Consider the following 26907-nt stretch of genomic DNA (forward strand, 5'->3'; position numbering starts at 1 on the left):
AGATGCATCGATCAACACCAGTTTCATGTACAAAAGTAAAGAGAAGACTCAGGAGTGCAGGCTTTATGGGAAGAATTGCAAAGGAAAAGACACTTTTGAAACAGAAAAACAAAAAGAAAATGTTAGATTGGGCACAGAAACAGACACTGGGCAACAGATAATTGGAAAAGAGTGTTATAAATCTTAACCCCATTGAGCTTTTGTGGGATCAGCTAGACTGTAAGGTGCATGAAAAGTGGCGGACAAGACATTTCTGGCAAGTGCAAAAAGAAGCGTGAGGTGAAATGTCACCTGAGTATCTGGACAAACTGACAGCTGGAATGCCAAGGATCTGCAAAGCTGTCATTAATGCACGTGGACTGTTCTGAATTAAAAAAAAAATGTAATAGTAATTTTTCATATAATGTAAGTCCTGACTATACATCGTGATTACTTAAATGCCACTTTGGTGATTAAAAGTACCAATTTTATTCCATAACAGCAAAATCTGTACAATATTCCAAACTTTTGGCCACCAGTGTATACACTCAGGACCAGTCTGGCCTTTATCCTCTGACCTCTGTCATTAACAAGTCGTTTTTACCCACAGAACTGCAGCTTGCTAGATGTTTTTTGTTTTTCACACCATTCTCTTTACACTCTAGAGACTGTTGTGCATGAAAATCCCAGGATATCAGCAGTTACAGAAATACTCAACTAGCATGTCTGGCAACAACAATCATGCCACTGTCTAAATCACTGAGATAAAATTTTTCCACATTCTGATGGTCGATGTGAACATTAACTGAAGCTCCTGACCCATATCTGCATGATTGTATACATTACAAGGCTGCCACACCATTGGCTGATTAGATAATTGTACGAATAAGTAGATGTACAGGAGTACATAATAAACTGGTAAATGTTCTGCATTTATATAGTGCCTTTTTAACGATAGCGGTATTCAAAGCGCTTTACACTCAGTCTCATTCACCCATCCACACACACATTCACAAACCAATGATGGCAGAGAGGCCATGCAAGGCAATAGCCTGACATTGGGAGCAACTTGGTGTTCAGTGTCTTGCTAAAGGACACTTCGTCATGTGGAGTCATGTGGGCCGGGAATCGAACCGTCTACCCTTCGACTAGTAGACAACCCGCTCTAACACCTGAGCCATAGCCACTAACCCTACTACACAAAAAAAAAAAAAAAAGAAAAGATTCATTTTGTTTTTAGCTACAAATTTGATATAAATAAGAAAAATGTAACTTAATATCTAAAATAAAAGAGGTTAAGACTAAGTTTTCTTGTAAAACAATGCAAAAAAATACAAAGCAATATATACATAGTGTTAAAGCATACAACTTCTGATCTTTGAGCGTATCTAAAGCTGAGACAAAAGTTAGTGAGACTTTTTAGTTTCTTTCATATTTTAAGATTTACTCTATAAATTATACTCCAAAGATCTAGCATTAATTTTATTTATTTATTTTATCAAATGATTCCCCATATCCTCTTACACTCTGGCCCGTTTTTTTGGATTTCCACCTTAATCTAAACCCAATTTTAAACACTCACCTTACATACATACAATGGAGAAAATACAAAAGATTGGTCTCTTTGTAAAGACAACCCCTCAATTTAAAAAATGTATATGTGTAATAAAAATAAATGTTATTGTCAAAACAGGAAAAAATCAGTTCCTGATTGAGGGAACGAGACGTTGTGCCGATGTAGTGACAACAGAGGTCGCTCTTGGGAGCCCCAAAAACCTCTGATCTTTGAGAAAAGGCCAATGGGAGTTGGCGAGTGGAATTTGCATGCAACTCCCCGGACATATGGGTATAAAACGAGCTGGCTTGAAACCACTCATTCAGGTTTTGCGCTGAAGAGCCGAGACAGGGTCCCGGACATTTCAGCTGGTAGTACAGCGTTGTGGCAAGAGGGACCAGAGGTGGGTAGAGTAGCCAAAAACTGTACTCAAGTAAAAGTACGATTACTTCAAAAACAAACAAAGTACTAACATAAATAATTTCTTGAGTAAGAGAAAGAAAGTATCCAAATAAAAGAGTACTCAAATAGTAAATTGTTACTTTCACAAAATTACATAATATACTTTAACTCCCCTATATTCCATTACATAATACACATTGAAAATGTACTACAGAATTATGATTATTATTAATGGAAATTCTGTCATCATTCACAATCATGTTGTTTCAAACCTGTATGACTTTCTTCCATGCAACACAATAAGAAGATATTAGACAGAATGTTTGCCTGAGTCACTATTTACTTTCAGTGAATGTTTTTTTTATATATATATATATATATATATATATATATATATATATATATATATATATATATATATATATTGAAAGTGAATGGTGACCGAGACTGTCATTCCCTAACATTCTGTTTAACATATTTTGTGTTCCACATAATTCAAAGCATCACACTGGTTTAGAACAAAATGAGGGTAGAGAAATGATGACAGAATATTAAATTATGACTGAGCTTTCACTTTAAAGAGATTCTCTAATCATTTACTCACCCTCATGCCATCCCAGATGAGTATGAGTTCCTTTCTTCAGCAGAACACAAATTCAGATTTTTAAAAGATTATTTTAGCTCTGTAGGCAACATTTTTGATGTCCCAAAAAAGCACATAAAGGCAGTATAAAAGTAATACATAAGACTCCAGTAGTTAAATCCATGTCTTAAGAAGTGATTTGATAGATGTGGGTGAGAAACGTCTCGGGTTACTTAACTGTAACCCCTGTTCCCTGATAAAAGCAGAATGAGATGCTGCGCTGAGTTAGCGCTTTGGGAACAACTTTAGGTGTGAAAAGCTGTGAATATGTGTGAAACATGTCAATGAAAATTGACCGGAATTTATAGCCTCTGCTGGTGACATCATTGGATGCACCTGTAGCAGGGCTATAAATAGATGTGTCACAGGAGCAGTCCTGGGGCATCCCAGTGTGGCAATGAAGCACAGCATCTTGTTCCGCTTTTATCAGGGAACAGGGGTTACAGTTAAGTAACCCGAGACGTTCCCTGGCAAAAAGCTACACTTATGATGCAGCGCTGAGTTAGCGCTTTGGGAACGAGAATACCCACGCTGCCGCACTGTGGATGTCCGGACCCCTTACGGTTGTGTAGTGTTTTCACAAGAGCGTGAGAGCGTGAGGGGTCTCCGACATGAGCTTGTGATGTTGTCTCAAGGACATAAGAGCCCGGAGTGGCATGAACATCGAAACTATAAAATGTTATGAATGTGTGCGGAGAGGATCAGCCTGCCGCATCACAAATATGCTGCAGAGGGACACCTCTAGCCAAGGCTTTAGAGGAGGTGACCCCTCTGGTAGAGTGAGCCCTGATACCTACTAACGAAGCTTGGGCCAGGGTAATAGCATCCCTCACCCAATGCAACATAGTCTGTTTGGTGGCGGCCGCCCCACTGTTGCGGCTCCCATGGCAAACGAATAGTTTCCCTGACTTATGCCACTGCTAGTGTGGTGGACATAAGTCTGAAGGGAACGGACTGGACAAAGTCTGTGAAGTCTTTCCTGCTCCGGCGTCAAAATTGCTTTAGCCATTCCTGGGGCAAAATCTAAGCAGGCTTACAAGACAGAAAGACCCTGTAGATGCCCAATTCTTTTTAGAGAGATGATTGCCATAAGAAAAACCGTCTTGAGAGTCAGAAGTTTATCAGACGCTGACTCTAGTGGTTCAAAGGGGGTCTCAACCAGACCCTCAAGGACTATTGCTAAGTCCCATGAAGGGGTCCTCATCCTAGCAGGAGGCCTCAGTCACATAGCTCCACGAATGAAGCGAGCGAGTAGAGGATATCTCCCCAATGGCACCCCGTCAATCAAGGTGTGGCAAGCTGAAATGGCGGCCACGTAGACCCTGAGAGTGGCGGGGCATGTGCCTGATGACAATTTTTCCTGCAGAAAGTGCACTGCACCATCTTTCAAAGACACCCCATTTATTGGCATAACATCTTCTAGTAGAGGGAGCCCTAGCACTTAGAATGGTCTCGATAACTTCAGGTGAAAACCCAGTGTCCCTCACTTGGTACCCTTCAGGGGCCAAACATGAAAAATCCACAGCTCGGGGCGGGGATGAAATATTGTTCCCTGCGCCTGAGACAGAAGGTCCCTCCTGTCCAAAATCGCCCAAGGCGAGCTGTCGAGGAGAGACATTATCTCCGAGAACCATACCCTGTTCGGCCAGCGTGGCACTATCAGTAAGAGGAAGGAACCTTGCTGGTGAACTCTGGCCAAGACTCCCAGGAGCAGAGAAACTGGGGAAAATGCATACAGGCGCATTCTGGGCCATGTATGCGCCATCGCGTCCAGACCCAGGGCGGCTGAAGTAGAGGGGACATTGCGCTGTCTGTTGAGAGGCAAAGAGCTGCTCTTCTGCCATGTAAGCTCTCACCCAGATTTGTTCCACTACCTTGGGGTGGAGTTTCCACTCCCCCGTCTGTATTTTCTGTCTGGACAATAAATCTGTTCCCACATTCAGACATCCAGGGACAGGAGCTTGCCCTGGGCCCAAATGAGAATCTGACGTGCCAGAGTATTCAGCTGACGTGAACGTAGACCTCCTTGATGATTTATGTAAGAGACTGCTGCTGTGTTGTCCACCCGCACCAGGACATGGCAGCCTCTCAAATGCTGGAGGAAGTATTTCAGGGCCAGATATACCGCCATCAACTCGAGGTAGATCCTCTTGAGCTGGATGACCACTTAAGTCCGCTCCCCAGCCCGTCAGGAAGAAGTCCGTCGTTAGCAACCTGCGACGACAAGACGCACCTAGATTGGGACACAGAGTAAGAAACCGGGGTCTGAACCACATAGAAAGGGAACGAAGCACACGGCGCGTAACCCTTATTAGCCTTAGGGGACTGGCCCTTGGATGAAATCCCCTGGCTTTTAGCCACTACTGAAACGGTCCCATGTGCAGAAGGCCCAAAGGGATCACCGAGGATGCAGACACCATGAGACCTAGTATTCATTGATACTGACGAACAGTGCAACCTTGGCCTAGCCTGACTTTGCTCAGGGTGTTCTGAATGGACATTATTTGAGCGGGAGACAATTGTGCCCGAATCGTGATTGAATTCCATATAACTCCCAGATAGGTAATTCCCTGAGTGGGAGTGAGAACTCTCTTTTTGACGTTGAGTCTCTGACCCAGAGAAACCTGATGAGCTAAGATAATATACCTGTGCTGAACTACCAGTTCTTGAGACTGTGCTAGTATCAGCCAGTCGTCTATGTAATTCAGAATGCGGATGCCCCGGAGTCACAAAGGAGCCAGTGCTGCATCCATCCATTTCGTGAATGTGCGAGGTGATAGGCCTAGGCCGAATGGAAAAACCCGATATTGGAAGGCTTCGCCCCCGAAAGTGAACCTCAGGAACTTCCTGTGCTATGGTAAAATTTCTATATGAAAGTATGCGTCCATGAGATCGATCGTGACCAGCCAATTGTGATGTTGGATTTGTGACACGACCGTCTTGATAGTTAGCATCTTTAACTTGAACGCCCTGACTGAGGGATTCAAGCCTCAAAGATCTAAGATCGGATGCAACCGCCCACCCTTCTTGGGAACCAGGAAGTATTTGCTGTAATAACCTTACTCTTTCTCTGGAAGGGGAACACATGGCCCCTTTGACCAAGAGATTTTGCCGTTCTGTCCACAGTAGACATGCCTGCTCTGGTTTCACCGGTAGTGGAAACCATGCCGTTGAAACGCAGAGGGCGGCAAGCAAATTTAATTCTGTAGCCTTTTTCTACTGTTCTTAGGACCCACATAGAAATACCTGGCAGAGGTTTCCACGCTGCCAGGTTCTCTGAGATAGGTATTCATTTTGACAATTCCTGTTGAGGGGATGTCGAGTGTTCCGCGTCCTGGAATAAGGCAGAAAGAAACGGAACACACAAGATTTCACTGGAAGCCTCTAACAACCGAAACACCAGAGGCGGCGGGAACGGAGAGGTTTCGTGGGGGTACCGGGAGGGTCGAAGTGGATGATACATGCGCCCAGTCTCGAGGGGGCTACCCCACAAGGCTGGGTGCAAAACCGTCATGGTTTTTTCCTCTTAGAAATTATTCCCCTGAGGTCTTGCTTTGGGGGCTGCTGAGGGTGACAAGCCTGTCCCCAGTCTTTACGAGGGGGAGCACGACTCGCCATGCTTTGTTTCTGAGAGTCCCTTCTAGAAGAACCGCCCCCTGAGTGCGGCGAGGAAGGAACTGCTTGAATGCCTCTTGGTGATTTTTTGCCTCCTGGAACCTGGTGATAACTATATTCATAGCGTCACCAAATAAGCCAGAAGGCAAAACCGGGGCATCAAGAAGGAAAACTATGTCTTTATCTCTGATGCCCGACAGGTTGAGCCATAAGTGTCTCTCCGTGCTGACTAAAGCAGACATAGACCGGCCAATGGCATGGGCTGTCTGCTTGGTCGCACGGGGAGATAGATCCGTGGCTCGACGAAGCTCGGAGAAAGCCTCCTCATCGAGCGTGGTGCCCGCACTCAGGTCCTTCAGCAGATCAGCCTGGTATGCCTGTAACACTGCCATAGTGTGCAAGGCAGCACCAGCCTGACCCACTGCCTGATAAGCCTTCCCTACTAGCCTGCCGTCCTGCACGGCTTAGTGGGGAGAGAGGGTCTTTGTAACGATGATGCAGAACCCGGCGAGAGATAACCCGCAAGTGTCTATTCAACCGGCGGCATCACTGAATACCCCCCGTGTCTCAGCACCCATGATAGTCAAATATATGGACGTCGAGGGCACGTAGACACGGGAAGTATAGGGTTTCCGAGTAATCACCTCGAGTAATTCCTCCGATGATTTATTATCATGCCTGGAATGCTCAGCGGTGGGTCAATCAAAGTCCACAGACTCAAGAGATTCAAGGTCCCCCTCATGAACCGAAGAGGTGCCGGAGCGTGCTTCAGGATCACGGGAAGGACCAGCTGGATCTGGGGAGAGAGTGAGCGATAGGGATGGACCTGTCTCTTGCGTCTCAGCGAGAGCCCCACGATTGAAGTGTGGGCGCTGACTCTTGGAAGTAAACAAGACGAGCGCGAAGCATTTTGACTGAGAGCAGATCGCAATGCTCGCACCGCCCCAATGCGAGTGCAGCATGCTCTTCCCCCAAACAAACAAAGCAAATCTGATGTGTGTCCCTCTCAGCCATAGAGCGTAGACTAGGGAACACACACCGCTTAATCTGTCTTTCAGTCATTTTCTTTTTCTTTTTCTTTTTAGAGAAAGGCATCTGCGCACTGTCTAACAAAATCTAACTCCTAGCAGAGGAACGTAGAAAGTTTCTGACAGGCAAATGAAGCACACACAAACAGAGTGATCTGAAGACAAAAGATCTGACGATGCACCTGTGACGTGTCTATTTATAGCCCTGCAACAGGTGCATCCAATGATGTCACCGACAGAGGCTATAAATTCCGGTCAATTTTCATTGACGTGTTGCACACATATTCACAGCTGGTCACACCTAAATTTGTTCCCAAAGTGCTAACTCAGCACAGCATCATAAGTGTAGATTTTTGACAGGGAAAAGCTCAATATTTGTCATTTTTTGCTAGACTATAGGGGGTGATATGTAGAGAAGAATATGAATCACCAAAAACTCAAGAAGAATGTGAAAGTGATCTGTTTCTCTGTTTCTCATCCACACCTATCACATGACTTTTGAAGATACTGGTTTAACCACTAGAGTCTTTTGGATTATTTGTATGCTGACTTGTGTTTGTTTGTTTAGCTTTAAAATGCTGCCTTGCCACCCATTCACTTGCATTGTATGGACCTAAAGAGCTGAGAAATTCTTCTAAAAATCTTCATTTAAGTTCAGCAGAAAAAAGAAAGTCATACACATCTGGGGTTGCATGAGGGTGAGTAAATAATGTGAATTGTAATTCACATTATAAGGGCTCTTGTCAGATCTGGATGAATTTATCAATAAGAAGAGAGGTTTGGAAACATTTCTAATAATTATAACAGTGAAAATGTGAAAATGTCCAAGGATGTTTTATATAATGCTGAAATATAATGCCTTCTTTTGCTATTTTATAGCTTTTAATGTCCAGTGTAGATTCTTATTTCAGTGCAGTTACAGTTTTCAGTGTCGTAAGTATTTAGATTGTTAGTTCTGTACAGAGTACCGCCACTCTCTAAATGTAGAGCATGCAGCCTACGTAGGGCACCAACCCTGATCATGGAACACTCGCTGTGTCTGAAACAACCCACTATCCAGTGTCTGAATTCTGAGTGAGCCACTCAATCCCTACTTTTGTTCACTCATTTTACCCACAATGCACTCTAATTTCAAGCGTACATTTCAAGTACACTCAATGATGTTTAATTTCCCACAATCCAACACGGGGAAGACGTACGAGCTGGGAGTTTACTGCTTTCTTCACTCCTGCAATGTTTTATTTCATGCTGAATGTAGTAAATTACTTTTTGACAAATCATTACTGGATTAAAATAACATAATAACATATATAAAGACAAAACATACATCTTTATTTGATCAAATGTGTTTACTCTTTATATTAACACACAGTATATATAAAAAATTACAAACAGAATTAAGATTTATTGTATTAATATATTATTTAATAAGAATAACAAAAAAGGCCCAAGTTATTTAAAATGTAATATGTGACGTTTCTGCACCAGTTCCAGAGCTCCGACACTCTCATCCGAATTCACTCATTTCGTTCACTTACTTCTGAGATATAGTGCACTAACTGCCATTCACTATATAGGAAAAAGTGAATGAGTGAACGATTGTGGACACAGCCACTCTCGTTGTGACGATTGCCTCGTGCACATCACACACGTATGCCATGCGCACCTCGCTGTCCACACACTGAAATGCTGTCTATTCGCGCTCCAGTTGTCGATCAGGAAAATGGCAGTAATTTACACTTAACTTGGATGTTTACACAGATACAGTTAATCCACCTGAAGTAGCTGCGATAGTTTCTAGTACCCCGCAAGGGCGCGGAGTAAATGCATACTGCTCATGACATGCGGGACAAAGCATATATATATATATTGGTGCACTGATTTAAAAATGTATACTTAAAAACTGATGTCATAAGAGCCCAGTTACAGAATTACCCTGAAAATGACCATCTCATTACACAGCAAAGCCCACGTTAGAATTAGAGCCAAAATTTACCTCAGCGTGCTGCCTGAAGTTGGAGCTATGACTTTAATCTTGAAATATCAGCTTGTATTGGTGTTAAAAGAAGGCATTGCACGATGAAAGTATTCTTTTTGCACTGTTTGGAGTGAAAAAAGTGTTTAATTTTGAACAGTTTGATGCTGATGCACTGATGACTTAAGTGACAGTCTCATCACTCGAGTAGGAGAGTCTCATCGCGCGCAGCTGTGAACTTCCGCTCTCGTAAAAGTCCCATTCAATAATCTCTCAATAAATTACACATTAATTCAAATTAAAACCAGTAATGTAACAACAGAAACACCACACATTGTAAAGAAGTAAAAGTAAAAAAAAAGATTAGAAATATTCTTGAGTGAGTGTAAAAAGTACCCACTTTTATACCTACTCTAAAAGTAAATTTTATCCCAAAATGTTACTCAAGTAAATGTAATGGAGTAAATGTAACCTGTTACTAACCACCTCAGAGAGGGACATAACATTTCATTCCCTCCATCAGGGATCGGAGGTTACAACAGTAACCGAGACGCTTATCTACACCCTGGGCCTGGTATTCCAATGCAATGCCATCCACAGTCCAGTGGGCAAGCCTCTGTTTGGAGACAGCGTTTCGTTTCTGCTTTCCGCCAAAGCAGACAAAGAGCTGCTCAGAGCATCTAAAGTTCTGCGTGAGATCCAAGTAGATGCGCAAAGCACGCACAGGCTTGCAAGCTCACCACCTGATCCCTAAAAGGGGTCGTGGGACCCTTAGGCACATAGCCTGGTCGGGGTCTCAAGACCATGTGAGAGTAATCTGAACAGAACTCCAGGCAGTCACTGCCAAAGAACGCCTGTAGGTCCCCAAACCTCTTGATAGATGTGATCCTTCAATAAGACCACCTTTAGCTCAACTGACTCTAAGGGCCCAAACGGGTCCTGCCTCAGGGGAACTCGCCAGGGAGGGGCTGTCTCAAAGAGCGTGAGTTCCTAGAACCAAGTCTGGGCGGGCCAGAATGGCGCCACGAGGGTGACCTGTTCCTCATCCTCCCTGACCTTGCACAAAGTCTGTGCAAGCAGGCTCACTGGGGGAACGCATACTTGCACAGCCGGGCGGGTGACTGGCGAACTGAATCGCATAGCTGAGTTGGATGGTCCTGGCCAGCCATTGCGACGGGTTGTAGAGTGCTAGCAATGCCTCCAAGCTCCGGACGAGGGGCACTAAAGGGACAATCATGTCTGATGTACTTGTGGGTGGGGCATCGCAGCGGGGCGGAGCAGAAAATGCCACATCGAGGAGCCATGCATCCTGAACTTGTGGCTGTGCTGATGGGAACCTTGAAGCACTTACCTTATCAGCGACAGGAGAGGAGGGAGACCTTCCTCGTGAATCGTCACAACCACCTGGCCGTGGGTGTGAGTATGCCGCAGCCAGGTGCGTGAATGCGGGAGGCCCGTGTCCGAAGCACCCTTGCCGCGAGTGTTCGGTATCCTGCTGTCGAGATAATGACAGCCGTAAACACAAGCTGTGTGAACCAGGGAGTGACGAAACCACTCTTTTTTTATGAAGGTACCGCAGCCCCTTGGGCATGTGGTGCAAACAAAACAAAAAGAAACACAGGATTCTCCTCCTGGCCCTACACCGGGGGATGGAGTGGTCTAGATTCAGGGTTCCAGCGGACGTCTTCCTCCCTGGGTCGTCCATCTCAGGGGCGCTTGGGGGCTTCCTAGAGCTCTTAGTGCTGGATCGTGAATGAGGGATGTCAGCTTCCAGCAGGGGGCTCTACTGAGTAGCAGCCGCAGGGGGACGCCCTAGGCTGTGAGCAGATGGGGTGCGGTACCTTGAACCGCGCTGGGGCAGGATATGTTGTATGGCCTCCGTCTGCTTCAACACCACTGAGAACTGATGGGCAAAGTCCTCAACAGTGACACAGAGCATTGAAAAATCATCCTTCATCTTGATCAGATTCAGCCATAGGTGGCTACTCCGAGTGCAGCTCTTGCATCACTTCGGGATCAGGACTACACACTTGCAGCTCTTTCAATGCCTTTGCCTGGAGTATTTGCAGGAGGGTCATGGAATGCTGGGAGCAGCACTGAAAGATTTGGTCGCCAGAGATGACGTAGATCTACAGGCCCTGGACATGAGTCCCTGGCAATTCTGCCAGGTGGTGGCGTTTTGCGGGCACAACTGCACCAGAACCGCCTTACCACCTCCGCCCCGCCATCAAGGGTAGTGAGAGCAGATGTACCCAGAAGTCAGGTCCGGGCAGTAAAAGGTGTCCTCCATGATTTTGTGAGTTCTTCGTGCACCTCCAGGAAGAATGGGACCGGTGCAGGGTGCGGCCATGAGTGGCGCTCCGAACCGAGGAACCAATAATCAAGTCGCGAGGACTCAAGGCAGGGTGGAGGGTCCACTCCAGCTCGACACTCGCAGCAGCCCGGGCAAGCATGGCAGTCAGCTCTGTGTCAGCCTCAGACTGGGTGGCCACACCCGAAGGTGGAAGCTCAATCGAGTCCCCGACTACGCCAACCCGCTCTCCAATGCTGCGACCGAGAGCTCATCCTGCTCACTAGCTCTGAAAGAGACATTAAACTCGCCCTGAGGTGAGCTGCTTGTCTCATCCCAGAGCTCGACTGGGGCAAACGAGCATGTTTGGGAATGGGAGGTCCGTGGGGGATTGTCCGGCGGAACCACTCCCATAGGAGTCCCAAGTGCCCCCACCGCTAACCGACCCGGCCTTGTACCCGTAGGTAGAAGGCCTGGGGAGTGGCTGGAGTAGGGAAAGCCGCGACCGCAACGTTGCCATGGTCATGTTCTCGTGTTGAGAAAACAAACCATCCACAAACGCTGCCTCAATGTGACTATGGCCTAGACACGTGTGGTAGCGCTCGTGGCTGTCACAGGCGGAGAGATAGCGACCGCTTCCAGGAACTACACACAGACGGAAAGGCATCTTTAAAAAGATGCTGTCCATCAGTGACACTCTTTTAGAGGAAATATACTCTTTTTCTGCAAGAATATATATAGACTCTCGTAGCTGTCGAAGCACCCAGGGGCGTACTCTGCATCAATCGCGCTGATGGGGAGAAAGCTGCTGAAATGCGGCGTAAATCCAACAGCATACACTTCTCATCAGTGAAGTGAATAAAATGGCAGTGGAACATGCTGCTCAACACTACTCGGTTCCGAAGAAAAAAATCTAAAAGAGTGGTTGCGAGCCAGCTCCTTTTATATCCATATGTCCGTGGGAGTGGCATGCAAATTCCACTCGTCAACACCCATTGGCCTTTTCTCTTCAGAGGTGTTTGGGGTTCTCAAGAGCACCCCCTAGTGTCACTACATCGACACAACTTCGAGTGAGTGATAGATAGGGAACGCACAATAAATAGGGGCTTTTTTATTTTTTTTTGCTAAATGTAAATAAAAAGGGTGTTATTCAGGACCTACTTGGTGTAGCTCAGATCAAAAAGTTTTGTTTTATTCCATTAAGGGGCAGCAAATACTAGAAAAATTTATGTTTCCTCTATCACTTTCTAAACAGAAGCTATAGAACTGCAACTAAAGAGAGACAAAGGGTCCTTTTTTGTGTCTCCAAGTGACCTATTGGAGACTCCAAGTATCCAAATGCAAAAGCAGGTTAAAACTAAATACATCACCCCAAGATTTCAACTTTTATTGTAAGTTACACATGGCTGGAGCACTTTTCTGGATTTTCTTCTAGGTGTCATCACCTTTGTCTCTGTGACACACCCAAGTAATAGGCAAAATCGCAGAAAAGGAATGAGACAGAGCAGCAGTTTTTGTATAACAGCATAAGTTATGGTCTACTTGTACCACATCTTGCACTATGTACTGGTTAATACTTGAAGTGCAAATATAGACTGTAAAGAGCTAAATAGGAGAGAAACATGTGCAGAAATGCAAAATAAATAAATGACCAATCCCACCTGCTGACACAAGACATAAAAAAGAACTTGTAAATACATGGTCAGCATTAAAGAACATTTGGGAATTCTGAAAACAATGAGAATAAAACACCAAGAACTTTCAGTTCATTTTAAGTTCATTTATGTTTGTGTCCTTCATTGTGCCACTTACTGAAGCAGTTTCTCTTTGACACACAGCACAGAGGCACCTGGCATTTTGTGCAGTACATAGGAGTTTTCAATTTATTTCCTGAGAGCTTGCGCAGAGCACACACACTTCTGTCACTTGTGCCATCTGCTTCCAAAAATACTGGATAATATTCCTAATATTCTCGAGAAGAGGATGACTCTGTGGCACCAGATGTGCTGGGTGGTGTGGCAGCACTTACCAGCTGTGACACAAGCATCTCTCTGAATGTTTTTTGGCTGAGAAGGTTCTTGGTCTGAGCCTTTGCCAGGTGCTGGTGTAGAATAAAGCTGTTCACTACAGCTATGTCCAGGAAATGGAAGAAAAACATCTTGTACCCTCATTTTGTCTTGTGCAAGATGTTATAATAATCATTGAGAGCATCAGAAATATTGACGCCTCACATGTGTATTGGTTGTATTGGCTGGTTGTATTCCTTGATGGCTCGGGGAACTGGGACTCCTTGCACACTCCATTGACCATTGGTATTCTTCACACGCCTGGAGACAGTATCTCGCTATAGGCTTTGTGGATTGTTGAACACATTACAACCTCCCTTGTGTCAATCCACTTGATGAAGAGGAGCTCACCATCTCTGAGCCAACCTATAGTTCCCCTTTCAGCCTTCTTGCCGAGTTCATTTTCTTTGGTCTTTGGAAAGCCTTGACAGTTTGGACGTATTGTGACACTGTTTTTTCCCAACAAGTCTGCAAAAAGGCTTGGGTAGTGTAAAAGTTGTCAACAAAAACTTGGTAGCCTCTGCCTAACAATAGAGTGTTCAGCAGACTCATCGCTAAATCATAGCTAAGGCATTTGACTGCGGGAACTGAATTTTTACCCTCGTAAACAAAAATGTTCCAGTTGTACCCACAGGCAGAATATGCAAGAACAAAGAGTTTTTAGCACCACTTAGTGGGCTTGTCCTTCATGAACTGTTTGAGGTCTATGCATGCTTTTGAAGCCACCATCCTCTCATCCACTGAAACTTGTTGGCCTGGCTGGAAATATGTAGTACATGCTGCCAAGATGTCGTGGTACAGAGGCTTGATTTTGTTCAGCTTGTCGTATTCCTTTTTTACATGTGTTCTACCAGTCCTATTCCAGGTCGCAGAGATGGCGACTCCAGGAGATGGATGGTCCTGGATCTTGACAACACAGATTGTGGGTAGGGGAAGTTATAAAGGTCTTTCTTCACCCAGTAGTCTTCAGCACCTTTCGCATTCACAAGACCCATGTAGATAATCATGGCCAAATATGCATGAAAATCACACTCTGTCAGAGGAGTCCAGGAGAATTTCTTCCCAGCTTCAGCTCTCATATTTGCATAGTCAGTTGTGTTTTTAACAATGGAGTTTGTAAAAAAGAGCTGGATCAATTAAATTGGTGAATACACCCTGTCTATTGCAAGCTGTGGTCCTGGGTTTCTCCTTGGAAGGAAAGCTGGCAGCACAGGCTCCTTATCCTCATCCTCTATGTCATGCTATCATGTCTCAGCACATCCCATTATCCCCCATGTTGAATAAGACATTCCTTGCTTCTGCCTCCTTGCTGTGCTAGACTACTCTGTTTCAGCTGGAGGCTCATCATCAGCTGAATTTGTGCTGTAAAACAAAAAAACAGCAAAAAACAGTTTTATATATACAAACTTGGGTTAATTTGCACTGAAATATATATTACATACAATACAAAATATACTCATGATCAACAAAATATTCTTCATGTCTGAATACTTGCAGAATGTAAAACTTAAACTTGTTGTGGTTTTTCACAAACATTTATAAACGTACTCAAAATCAGGGTCTTCTACCACAAGAAATTAATTTATAGATCTCTTGGAACCCTGTGCAGAATAAGGTGGTCCTCAAATCTGCCTTTCAATGAAACATGGAGATTTTGCAGTGGGTGTGGATGTCCTAGAGGTTTGAGGTGCTATGTCTTGACCTGGAAAATAAAGCATACCCCTCATTATAAGCACACACTTGGTTATTGGCTGAAATACTGAAATAATATATATTACACAAAATCATAATGATATATTAAAAATCAACACATTATTCATGTCTGAATAATTGCAGCCTAGATGGGACAGATATCAGAATATAAAAGTGTAAAGGGATATAGAAGGGCAAGGAGGAGGCGAGAACCGGCTTGACAATATAAATAATAGTTTAAGTGAGAAACTTAAACAAACGACACAAAACACACATGACGGTCATGTCACGATTCCCTTGTTGTCTGCCCTGTGTTTCACTAGTCTTTGTCAAAAACTACACTTCCCACAATTCCCGGCCTCATCACTGCCAGCCCTGTGTCATTGCTCTAACCTGATCGTCGTTTGTTATCATCATGTCTCCTGTGTATTTAAACCCTGTTGTTTCTCCACTCCTTGTCGATCGTTGTATGTTTCACTGTTTTGAATGTTTCAGATGTTTTTATGTTACCTTTGCCCGTCGTGGATGTTTCCCCAGCCTGTTTATTCTTTTGATGTTTTTTTCGTGTTTTGGTTTTGTTTTCCCACCGTGGATGTTTAATTTGTTCCTGTTTGTTTGTCTTCACTCTGATTAATAATAAAGAACCCGCAATTAGATCCCCACTCCTCGTCTGCATACATAACAGGTCAGCTGACCGTAAACTATCTCTCTCTCGTCACACCACCTTCCACAGTTGGCCCTTATCCCTCTCGGAGGCTTAATTAGCCTGATAAGGGACCGGGTGTGTATAATCACGACCCGGCCTGCCCTCCGCACTGTCACAAAAAGTTATTAAAAATAAAACAACTACTTGGCCCTGCAAACATAAACAGTAATATGCTCAGTAAATATACATAATCTACAATAAAAAAAAGGATACATTCATTGCAGTAATATTCATGTATGAATATTCACAGCCCAGATGGGCTATGGCAGTAGCAAAGTAAACCTTATAAACGCCATCCTGCCATGCACATGTAAAAGAAGTTACTACGCACTCAAAAAATAATCTGTTTGCTAATTTGTTGCATTTTGTCCTTTGGAGAACACGCTGCATGGGGTTAGGGTGATCAAACTTATGAATGCTCATTACAAAATCACAATTTTCTCTATCTAAAAAAAAATTACGATTCAAGCACTATTATAAGTGTAAAAACGTATACTTACACATGAAAATCAGGGTCTTCTCCCTCAAGAAAAGTAGCTTCTCTCACCGAGTCGTAACTTCTGTCGCTGCATGAATCCTCCTCACTTTGGTGATCAAGTTATCCAAGACTGCTTGTACACCAAAGTAGAACTTTTGCAGTGCCTTTCTCTTCCCAGATGCCATTTTTTAAATAAAAACCATGCGCTCTTGGTGGTTTTCTCCCTCCACCTTTTGTCACATATCTCAGCCTATGTGTGGTCAAGAAGCTTGATTAACATGTCGCTGAAAACTTGGACACTCAGCTTTAAAGACTTGTACGATATACGATTTGTATATCATCATTAGAAGACGCCACCATAGTTTGCAGATAATGTGGAGATCATGTTTTTTCCTGTCGCACCACTTTTTTGCTCTGGACTTCAGCGACATAATGGTTGATTATTTACACATGTAAACTCACATAAAGCTGTAAATAGGATCATTTGAAAGAAAACAAACTATGGTAAGAATTGATTTCACGTTTTTGCCTAATTAGGGCAGTGATTGGAGCTGAAACGAGACGTTTTATTTTTTTTTCTGAATTTTCATGACTCTTTTGACAATTATTCACATTTTGAAAGTATAGCAACAAAAACATTTGTGAGAATGAGACATTTTATATATGATTTGCCTTTTTTTGTGCAATATTCATTTTCATGTTCATATTAATTCATATCACAGATGGGGAGGGGCTTGTTTGGGATAAGGATGTTTTATGCTTTATCCTCTTTCTTTGTATAATATAAAAGCAAAAGCGATTATGCTCTTTGGAAATTAGAAATTCTAAGCTTTCAAATGGTACCACACATCACTATTTATTTATCCAGGATGCTTTGAAATATTAACTGCACAACCATAATTCACTTCTGATACTCGCCAGCGGGTCCACTGAGTGTAAGAGGTTGTATCAACAGAGGTCTGGGCTAAGCCTCAAATTTCCACTGAGCCTAGGATGTTAGCCAGCTAGATGACATTACATTTGTTAAATATTTAACTTTACAACATCAATCTTCAAATATAGCCGCAAGCAGTGATAACAGACCCAAGCACCATGGGTCCATTTCCAGCCAGTGGCTTTTGAAAAACAATGCAAGGAGGACACATGCATTTGGCATTTGACATTATTCTAAACAATTTTGGTAATATAAGAGGACTATTTTACTATTTTTAAATGTATCCCCTTTAAAGAGCCACTCTTCCTGCTGCCAGGTGGTGGTGCTATGACCATGACCCGAAATAGTCTCATCCATGTGATTAGCCCCAAAGACTAAACATACATCTCAATTTTGATCTAAATCACACATTGCACACAGAAGATTTGAGACACTTCCTGTTTCCCATTGTTCGCCATTAATTGAATGCATCGCCATGGCAACACCGTTCGATATATCACAAATCTGTTCGCAATTTAGTACCTTCAATGTCTTGTCACAATGTTATCTAAATGTGGTGACAGTCTCATGAATCCCCTAGGAGGAGTATTTAAAAGTTCAGAGACTGCAATTTAAAAAAATGACTGACATACTGTTGGGCAGTGCTAATAACTATAATTATGAAAGTTGCCCAGCTTCATAATAACTATATATGTACCAAATTTGGCTGTTTTACAAGCCATTTTAAAGGGAGCAGTACAGAGCCCCCCTACATTCCCATGTGTGAACTTTTGCTGAGCCTTAATTGCTAACGAATCTGATGTGTGAGCCAAATTTTCTTGAAAATGTAAGCATGCCAAGTGCCTCAAAAATATAGGAAGAAATGAATACAAACAATGAATGCAATGCCATGGCAACAGTATTTAAGTTATCAAATATTTCTTTACAATTTTACATAAACAGAGTCTTGATATCATTCTAAAGAATTTTGAAGCAATTCATTTAAAAACAAGAGGGCTATTTCAAATTCTGTTAAAAGTGCTATCCTTCCTGCTGCCAGTTGGTGGTGTTATGACCACGAACCATAATAGCCATATCAATATGATCAGTCCCCATTACCAAACATACAGCTGAATTTTAATCAAAATCACACAATACACAAACAAGATAAGGCACTTCCTGTTCCCCATTTTTTGCCATAAATTCATTGCTTCCCCATAGCGACACCATTCAAAATATCAAAAATCAGTTCGCAATTTAGAATCTTAAATGTCTTGGCATGATGCTACACAAATTTGGTGCTGGTCAAAAAAAAAAATCCATTAGGAGGAGTATTTACAAGTTCAGAGCCTGCAAATTTCAGAAAATTCAAAATGGCTGTCTTCCTGTTGTGCGGAGCTATTAACTGTGAAAATGAAAGTTGTTCGGCATGATGAGAATTATGTATACCAATTTTAGTAACTGTATGTGTAAATGGGGGTGCAAAAGACACCCCTTACATGCCCATTTACATTTGCCCTGCACAACCCTCCCCCCACCCCGCAAATTTTCCCAGCCCTAGTTGACAATGACTCTGATGTGTGTAACAAATTTCAAGAGTTTCAAACATGCTTAGTACCCCAAAAGTACCGAAAACCTTGAAAAGAATAATCATAATAATAATAATAAATATAGCTGCAAGTAGCGATGACAAGCCAAAGCATCATGGGTCCATTTCCACCCAGTGGCTTTCGGAAAACAATGCTAGGTGGACATATTCATTTGGCATTTAACATTATTCTAAACAATTTTGAAGCAATTTGGGTAATATATAAGAGGACTATATATCAAGAGCTTTCATGCATGTTAAGTACCCTAAAAGTACCGAAATCCTTGAAAAGAATAATAATAATAATTCTTAGAAGAACAATATGGCCTCCGCACTTTCAATGCTTGGGCACTAATAATCCTTAGAAGAACAATAGGGTCTTCACACTTTCAGTGCTTGGGCCCTAATAATAATACTTAGAAGAACAATAGGGCCTCTGCACTTTCAGTGCTTGCACCCTAATAAATCACACAAGACTAAGTGTTTAACCTTACAAGACATAAAAAAACAGAATGTACATGATCAATGAAGTGACAACACAGCTTTGGTCCTATAGGGCAAAAGACAGCTGCGTCTGTTACTGGACCGAAACATTCACACTAGCATCAGGCCACCTTTATCGTTAAGCCCTGAGTATAAAAGAGAGTTTAGGAAAAGTGTGAATAAAGAAAGAAGAGGCTGACTAACGTGTACAAGCCATGGTAGAAGGGTCCTTGCTGGCTCTGTAGTAGCCTTTCTCGCAGTGACACAGTGCCGAACCCTCAGTGTGGCTGGAACTGTGAGGTGGACACTTTGAACATTTGATGTTTCCTGCAAAGGCTTTATAGAACCCGGATCTGCAGGCTGTGGAGAAAACAAAGGAGAATGTTTAAAGCTGTGACTTCCTGGAGTTAGTGAAAATACAAGCCGCTAATTACTATTTATGAATTAGCAATAGATCAGGATGGTTGATAATTCAATGAGTCGGCCACCAACTGACAATTTGATTTTGATTTTTTCAGAGTCGCTGCAGCTGCTCCACCCACCGCCTAGGTGGCTGGCAAACACCGGCATAGTACGTGCTGCTGATAAAAACAATAATTCTATACTTAAAAATAAATAGTTGCAGTTCATTAACACTTCCACTGCAAAAAATTACTGCTATTAAATATAGCAGTTAGGCTCTATAGATCATTTTGACTAAACTCGTAGTAAAATATCCCTTTAAAAGAGATTTACATGCAATATTTTACTGTAGACAAACGAATTGCAGAACCCCACTATTTTTTTAATGCAAGGATAATACAAAAAGTATTGCAATAATATTATTGCTTGGTGTGAATAGACATTCCATTGGAAGTTCGTCTTGCAAATTCATCACGGATTTGGTGTGAAAAGGCCTTTAGATGAGTTTGGGGTGGGATAATCTGCTTGTTGATTACCATTACAATTAATTGTTGATTGTATGTTGATTGATGGGGGAAGTAATCATAAACCTGTTTGAAAAAAAAAAAAAAGGAAATTTTTTAGTTCAATTTGGTGACGTTAGTGCCACAGAAATTATACAATTAAGTTTAAATCCAACTTGTCCATTAGTCATTCATAATCAGCATTAGCTGATTACGAAAATATATAATTTTGCTTATCCATATTATGAATATGGACAAATAAGTAGGGATGCACCGATGCATCGGCTGAACATCGGTAACGGGCGATATTTGTCTCGTTAACTGCCATCGGCCATCGGGAAATAAAAATGACATTCGCCGATGATTATATGTGTCATGAACGCTGTGCTCAGGAGAAACTTTTTTTCCCTCTTTTTATTTGGGCGGGGGGAGATACCGAGACGGGCGCCCTCTCCTCAGTAACTTAGATTAAACAAAGAAGATGGCGGTCGTGTGGCAATATTTTACAGTTTCAGAGAAAGATCAGCGTTTTGCAGTTTGCAATACGTGTTCCATTGAAATTTCAAGAGGGGGGGGCTGTTAGAAAGTCATTTAACACAACAAATCTCATTGGACATTTGAGAAGCAGGCACGAGGCGGTGTACGGCGATTACCTGCAAGCTGACCAAAAACGGAAAAATGAAGCCGCCAAGAAAGCGCAAACCCCCGGTAAGACTCAGACTTCAATTGATACGCCATTTGAGAAAGCCAAACAGCTGCCTCCAGACAGCGCCAAAGCGAAACAAATAACAAACAAGGTGATGGAGTTCATCGCTTTAGATGACCAGCCTTTCTCTGTAGTGGAGGACGTGGGTTTTCGGAGTCTGATGAAGTTTATGGAGCCACGCTACACGCTGCCGAGCCGGCGTCACTTTGCCGAGGTCTGTCTCCCCGAAATCCACAACATTGTGGCCACGCACATTCATGAGCTACTGGCTTGCGACATCGCTGCAATCAGTTTCACCACAGATATATGGAGTTCAGATGTAAGCCCTGTGAGCATGCTTAGCCTCACGGCACAGTGGATTGATAAGGAGTTCAACCTGGTGAAGGCAGTGTTGCACTCCCAGGAGTTCGCAGGTACCCACTCAGCATCTGCCATCTCGGAGGCATTTGAGAAAATGTTCCAGACGTGGAAAATCGACAAAACTAGAGTGCATGCTGTCGTGAGAGATAATGCTAGGAATATGACGAAAGCTATGATGGACAGTGGTCTGGCTAGTTTTGGCTGCATGGCGCACACACTGCAACTGGCAATTCATGACGGTGTTTTTAGCCAGCGCAGCCTCACGGATGTTGTGGCTATTTGCCGAAAAATCGTCGGCCACTTTAAACACTCACCCCTCGCCTATTCACGTCTCCAGGCTGTGCAGATCCAGTTGGGAATGAAACCAAAAAGGCTACAGCAAGATGTTTCCACTCGCTGGAATAGTACATTTTATATGATGGAGAGCTTGCTGGAACAAAAGCGCGCACTTGCTACATATGCCGCAGACTACGACCTCCCGGCCACTCTCAGTGCGCACCAGTGGCAATTAATTGAAAACTTTATAACACTCCTCTCCCCATTTGAACAATTGATGAGAGAAGTTAGCTCATCAGAAGCATCAGCTGCAGATGTCATCCCCTCTGTGACAGCCCTGAGACGTCTTCTGAGTAAGCAGGCTGACACAGACCACGGTGTTAAAACAACAAAGACCTCATTATTAGAGGCTGTAAATAGACGCTTCGATCAAATCCAGTACGATCCCATGTTCTGCATTGCCACCTATTTGGATCCCAGATACAAGGATCGTTACTTTGATGAGGATGTTAAACAACTCGCTCGAAAAATACTTGAGGCACACCTGTTGCCTGCTGCCGGTGCAGAGGATGGGACGCGCGATGGAGAGCGCGCACATCACATAGAGCGCAAGAGGCAACGATCCGACAGAGCAGGGCCCTGCCTGCATGATGTGTTTGAGGAGATTCTGGAAGAAAATGGACCAGAGAGGACAAGTACCTCTGTATCCCAACAACTGGGTATTTTCCTGGCAGAGACCACTATTCCCAGAGGTGAGAGTGCACTCTGCTATTGGAGAAATAACCACCTGCGTTTTCCAGAACTCGCACAAATGGCACGCAAATACCTTAGTGCGCCATGCACCAGCACCGAGAGTGAGCGGTTATTCAGCTCTGTGTCTCATGTCTTGGATGAAAAGCGAAATAGGCTTTGCTGTGACAAGGCAGAGATGCTTATCTTTGTAAAGAAAAACATGCATCTTATTAAGAAGTAGGCCAGAGATACAGCAGGTGACTTATGTCATTAATGATCAGAAGTGGAGGTACTGTTTTTGTTTTATAAGATGCCCCATGTTCCAGCCTGTGAGTTCTGAAACACTAATGTTTTATTCTGTATGAGAAATACACAAGGTGAAAGATAGCCCTATTTATGTTTGTATTTATTTTAATAACATAATTTATTTATTTCACTTGTTTTTGCATTTACACTTTTTATTTATCAGAAAAATATTTTTATTGGGCCATGAAAATAATCTCATTGAGTAAGTTTTTGTTTATCAGGCTAAAACCACTCAAATAATTATGTTGGGCAATGTACTGAAACAATCTTTTCATTGATTAGTTAGCAGTCAAAGGTTTTTGAAAGTTATTTTTCAGAAAATAACTTGTTATAACTAATGTCAACCAGAAAGTGACATTAAAGGTTGTTTTTGTTTCATAAATTGCTCTGATTGAATTTGTGCTCATTCTAGGATAGTGTGATCAAGAGCCGAAAGACTTGTATGTTTCCGTGGCACAAAAGAAGGAATAAATAACAAAAAGAAAAAACATCGGCATCGGCCATTGGCCAAGTTGTTATGTTAAACATCGGTATCGGTATCGGCCCAGAATTTCCCAATCGGTGCATCCCTACAAATAAGATAAGGCGATAAGGTGCGAGGTGTTTTCAATATTTTACAGTCCCTTTCTTCACCAGTGGAACTGACAGCTTAAGAGATACATTAAAAGCTTTACTTTCTGTCTCTCCCCCATTTTCATTCTCACTCTCCAGTGTGCAGCCTAGCTCATTTGATCTTCTGTATGCTTCAAACCATAGTAGCTCTTAAATTCTCCCTGTCTTGGGCTTCAACTCCACATTGAAAAACTTGCCAAGGCCCTGGAGAGCAGCCAGACGAGACTGAGTTAAGTGGTTCACACACACACACACACACACACACACACACACACACACACACACACACACACACACACACACATTTGTATCATATATAGCGGATCTCATCTCTGTAGTATCTCTCTCAGTATCTCTCTCAGTCTCTCTCTCTCTCTTTCTCTCTCTCACTAACACACACACACACACATTCATTTTACTCTTATTTAAATCTGCTCCTCGAGAGGTTGGTAATTCTCTACAGCCACAACATAACAGACATTGATCTGAATCCAGACATCTTCTCCTGTAACAGGGCTGTTTCCAGAGAGCTTCAGAACTTCAGCAGCCTTTTGTCCTTATTGTGATGCAGATAAATAACTTCTGTGTGCAGGACTTTAGCTAGTATCTTTTAGAGTCAGTATAGACATTAGGCAGCATTCCTAGCAGGGAAATGAACTTCAATGTAAATTATTAATGTGGGCTCTCATTTTATTTAGATCTGCTGTAAACAATGTTTTATGGAAATGTAAAGCATATATTATTGAAGCACAAATATGACAAGCAGTCAAATAAATTGGCTGCCATTCCAGGGCTTAGCACTTCTATGAGAGATTCATTCAGTTTTCTTTTATGATTTACATATTAATGTGTAAAAATGCTGTGTGAAATGCTGTTCACAACCCAATCTACTTCAAAAATATGTTGTATTTCTTAATTTTATCTATCAAGACATTTTTTTCATTGTGAAATGGGAGCATTATTATCAGAATAAAGTAAGCTGGTTGGATGGGAGGGGTTAAAAAGGAAAGGGATTTGAGACATCTAAAGGCCTGTGTATAGTTTGTTTTTCTGTATTCCGGATTGCATTGTGCCTGTTCGACCATGCTGCCTTTCAAAGTATACTCTATTGACCGTGAGTGAATAAGAACATTTTTAACGCATGCCCACTCCAACTGATTTTTGATACTCTTTTAGTAAAATCAGTGGTAGTCAACGTCTCGAGAAATTCTGGGCCGCATGCAAACAGACCGCGCATACTGTGCTGATGACAACATTTGCGTCATGCATACTTTGCACGTTAGGAGGTCTATAATACCTGAGGAGAGCTATCCGTTAGCATTCCCATTCATATCAGCGCAACCATTTTATTAAGTCAATCATCTGAATTGTAAATGCCATGTGACTAATCATCCTAAGGACACAGGAATGAGTTCATAACATGCTGACAACACTGATTCTCTGATGGCACCACAAGAACGCACACAGAGACTATCCTGCCAGTGCATGGGTTATGACAAAAAAGGCAGCAGACTGAAAAAATAAACAAAAAAACAAACATATAAATACTTTTAAGAACCCTCCAATAAATTTGTCAGTGCAAAACATTTAGGGGAGATTGGGGTAAGATGAGCCAATTTTTACATACTTTGTCTCATACAAGGAAAAGCTCGACAGAGGTAAAATGAATAGAGCTAACTTTATTCGAAGGTGTCTGCTATCACTTATATGATATTATAAAAATGAGTCTGTGATAGGCAGTTACAACTGGCCTTTTAAAAAAAATTTGATCCTTTGGTCAACTTGCCACAGGTTAGCGGTAAGCTGCTCCTGGTTTGTGGTTAAGATGAGCGATCTGGGAGTAAGTTGACCAATTGAATTTATACAACATAACATTGAATATAATTCCACAAATATTCATTTTATCTATATTTACTTATCTATAATCAATTTATTTATTAATTATAATCTCCTACTTTATTCTTGTTTCTTTTAATACTGAGGATTCTTATTGGATGTAAATGATGGACCGATTTTGATCAATGACTTAGCATATCCTACAGTAAATTTATTTCTTCGCACACACAAAAAAAATCTCACTCCTTTAGGTCTTCTTTTAACTTCAAACATTATAAACAGAAGAGATATTGGAGCAATATTTTTTATACAAACTTATAGCCAGACTAAAAATCTTTGGTGAAAATATAAAAATAAAAAAAAAAACCACTCCTTTAGGTAATCTTTTAATTGTAAACATTATAAACAGAACAGTTATTTATTAGAACAAATTTGTTTCAGTAAAAACCAGTGGCTCAGCTTTTCCAAGACTGCACCGTTTCACAGGTGGCGCGTCAAGAAAAGTCCCAGTTCTCCCAATGGTCAGTCCCTGCCCATAATAGTCTAGTAGTCTGACTTGGTGACATCTACCTCACATTTTGATTAAAAAAAATGACAAAGACAAAAATTATTTATTTGGAAAAACATGCACCAATTATACAATATGAACACGAACATGAATTGAGAAAGTATAAATATAAATACATTTTGATTTCATGTTGACTTAAAATGTTGTTCCCTTTACAAAAAGCTTCACTACGATGTTGCGCTGCTAAGCGCTACGGGGAACAGCTTTAGCTGTGAGCCGAGCTGAATAATGTGCGGAACACGTCAATGAACATTGACCGGAATTTATAGCCTCGGCTGATGTAATCATTAGATGCACCTGAGGCCAGGCTATAAATGGATACGTCACCAGGTGTAGTCAGAAACTCTTTTTTCAGAGCGATTCTGTTTCTGTGTGTTTCACACACCCTGTCAAAACTTTATTTCCTCTGTTAGGAGATAGAATCAGTTAGGCAGTGTGCAGTGAACGTTGTTCTATTTTTCTCTTCTGTTTAGAAAATATATATATATATATATATATATATATATATTTCTAAAAAAAAAAAAAAAAAAAAGAGAGAATGACTGAAAGCCGCAAACGGTGCGTGTTCCCCTCTTCTCGCTCTATAGCTGAAGATGGCACACATCAGTTTTTGCTGTTTGTTTGGGGGTAAGAGCACGCTGCTCTCGCGTTGCAGCAGGGTGGGTGCGAGCAGTGCGATTTGCTTTAACAGGCAGAGTGCGTCGTGCTTTCCTCGCTTGCTTCCGGGAGTCAGCACACACAAAAAGATCGTTTGTGGGGCTCGTGCATGGATTTGGCTGAGGAGCAAGAGACGGGTTGACCCCTTTCTCTCACTCTCTCCCCAAACCCAGCTGGTCCTTCACATGATCTCGAAGCGCGTTCCGACGCTTCTTCGGATCATGAGGTGGATCGCGATTCTCTTCCCGCCTCCGAGCTTTCCATCCGCGATAAAATCTACAGAGGAATTGCTCGATGTTGTTACTCGTGTGGTTGCCAGATTGGACTGGCCACGCGAAAAAGAGACCCCCAAACGCTCCAAATTAGGGGATAGATTTTATCTTCCAGTCTAAGAAAGGGAACGCCTCATGGGTCCCTGTAGTTGATAACTTCCATGAAGAGCTTTTTCTCTCATGGAGAACCCCTAAAAAAAAAAAAAAAAAAAAAAAATATATATATATATATATAAAAAATATATATGTATTTTCTTCCCGTGT

General features: G+C 42.3%; 1 protein-coding gene across 2 annotated transcripts in view; it reads right to left on the reverse strand.

The window, feature by feature from the left end:
* Positions 1-26907, reverse strand: part of LOC127643722 (ephrin type-A receptor 6-like) — a 284814-nt gene that overhangs the window by 92072 nt on the left and 165835 nt on the right. For both annotated transcript variants that reach the window (XM_052126561.1, XM_052126560.1), the window contains exon 4: positions 19618-19773. In XM_052126561.1, coding sequence (XP_051982521.1) covers positions 19618-19773 — 156 coding nt within the window. The remainder of the gene's footprint in view (positions 1-19617; positions 19774-26907) is intronic.

Source organism: Xyrauchen texanus, chromosome 5 (genome assembly GCF_025860055.1).
Source record: "Xyrauchen texanus isolate HMW12.3.18 chromosome 5, RBS_HiC_50CHRs, whole genome shotgun sequence".
In the NCBI taxonomy this organism is placed as follows: Eukaryota; Metazoa; Chordata; class Actinopteri; order Cypriniformes; family Catostomidae; genus Xyrauchen; species Xyrauchen texanus.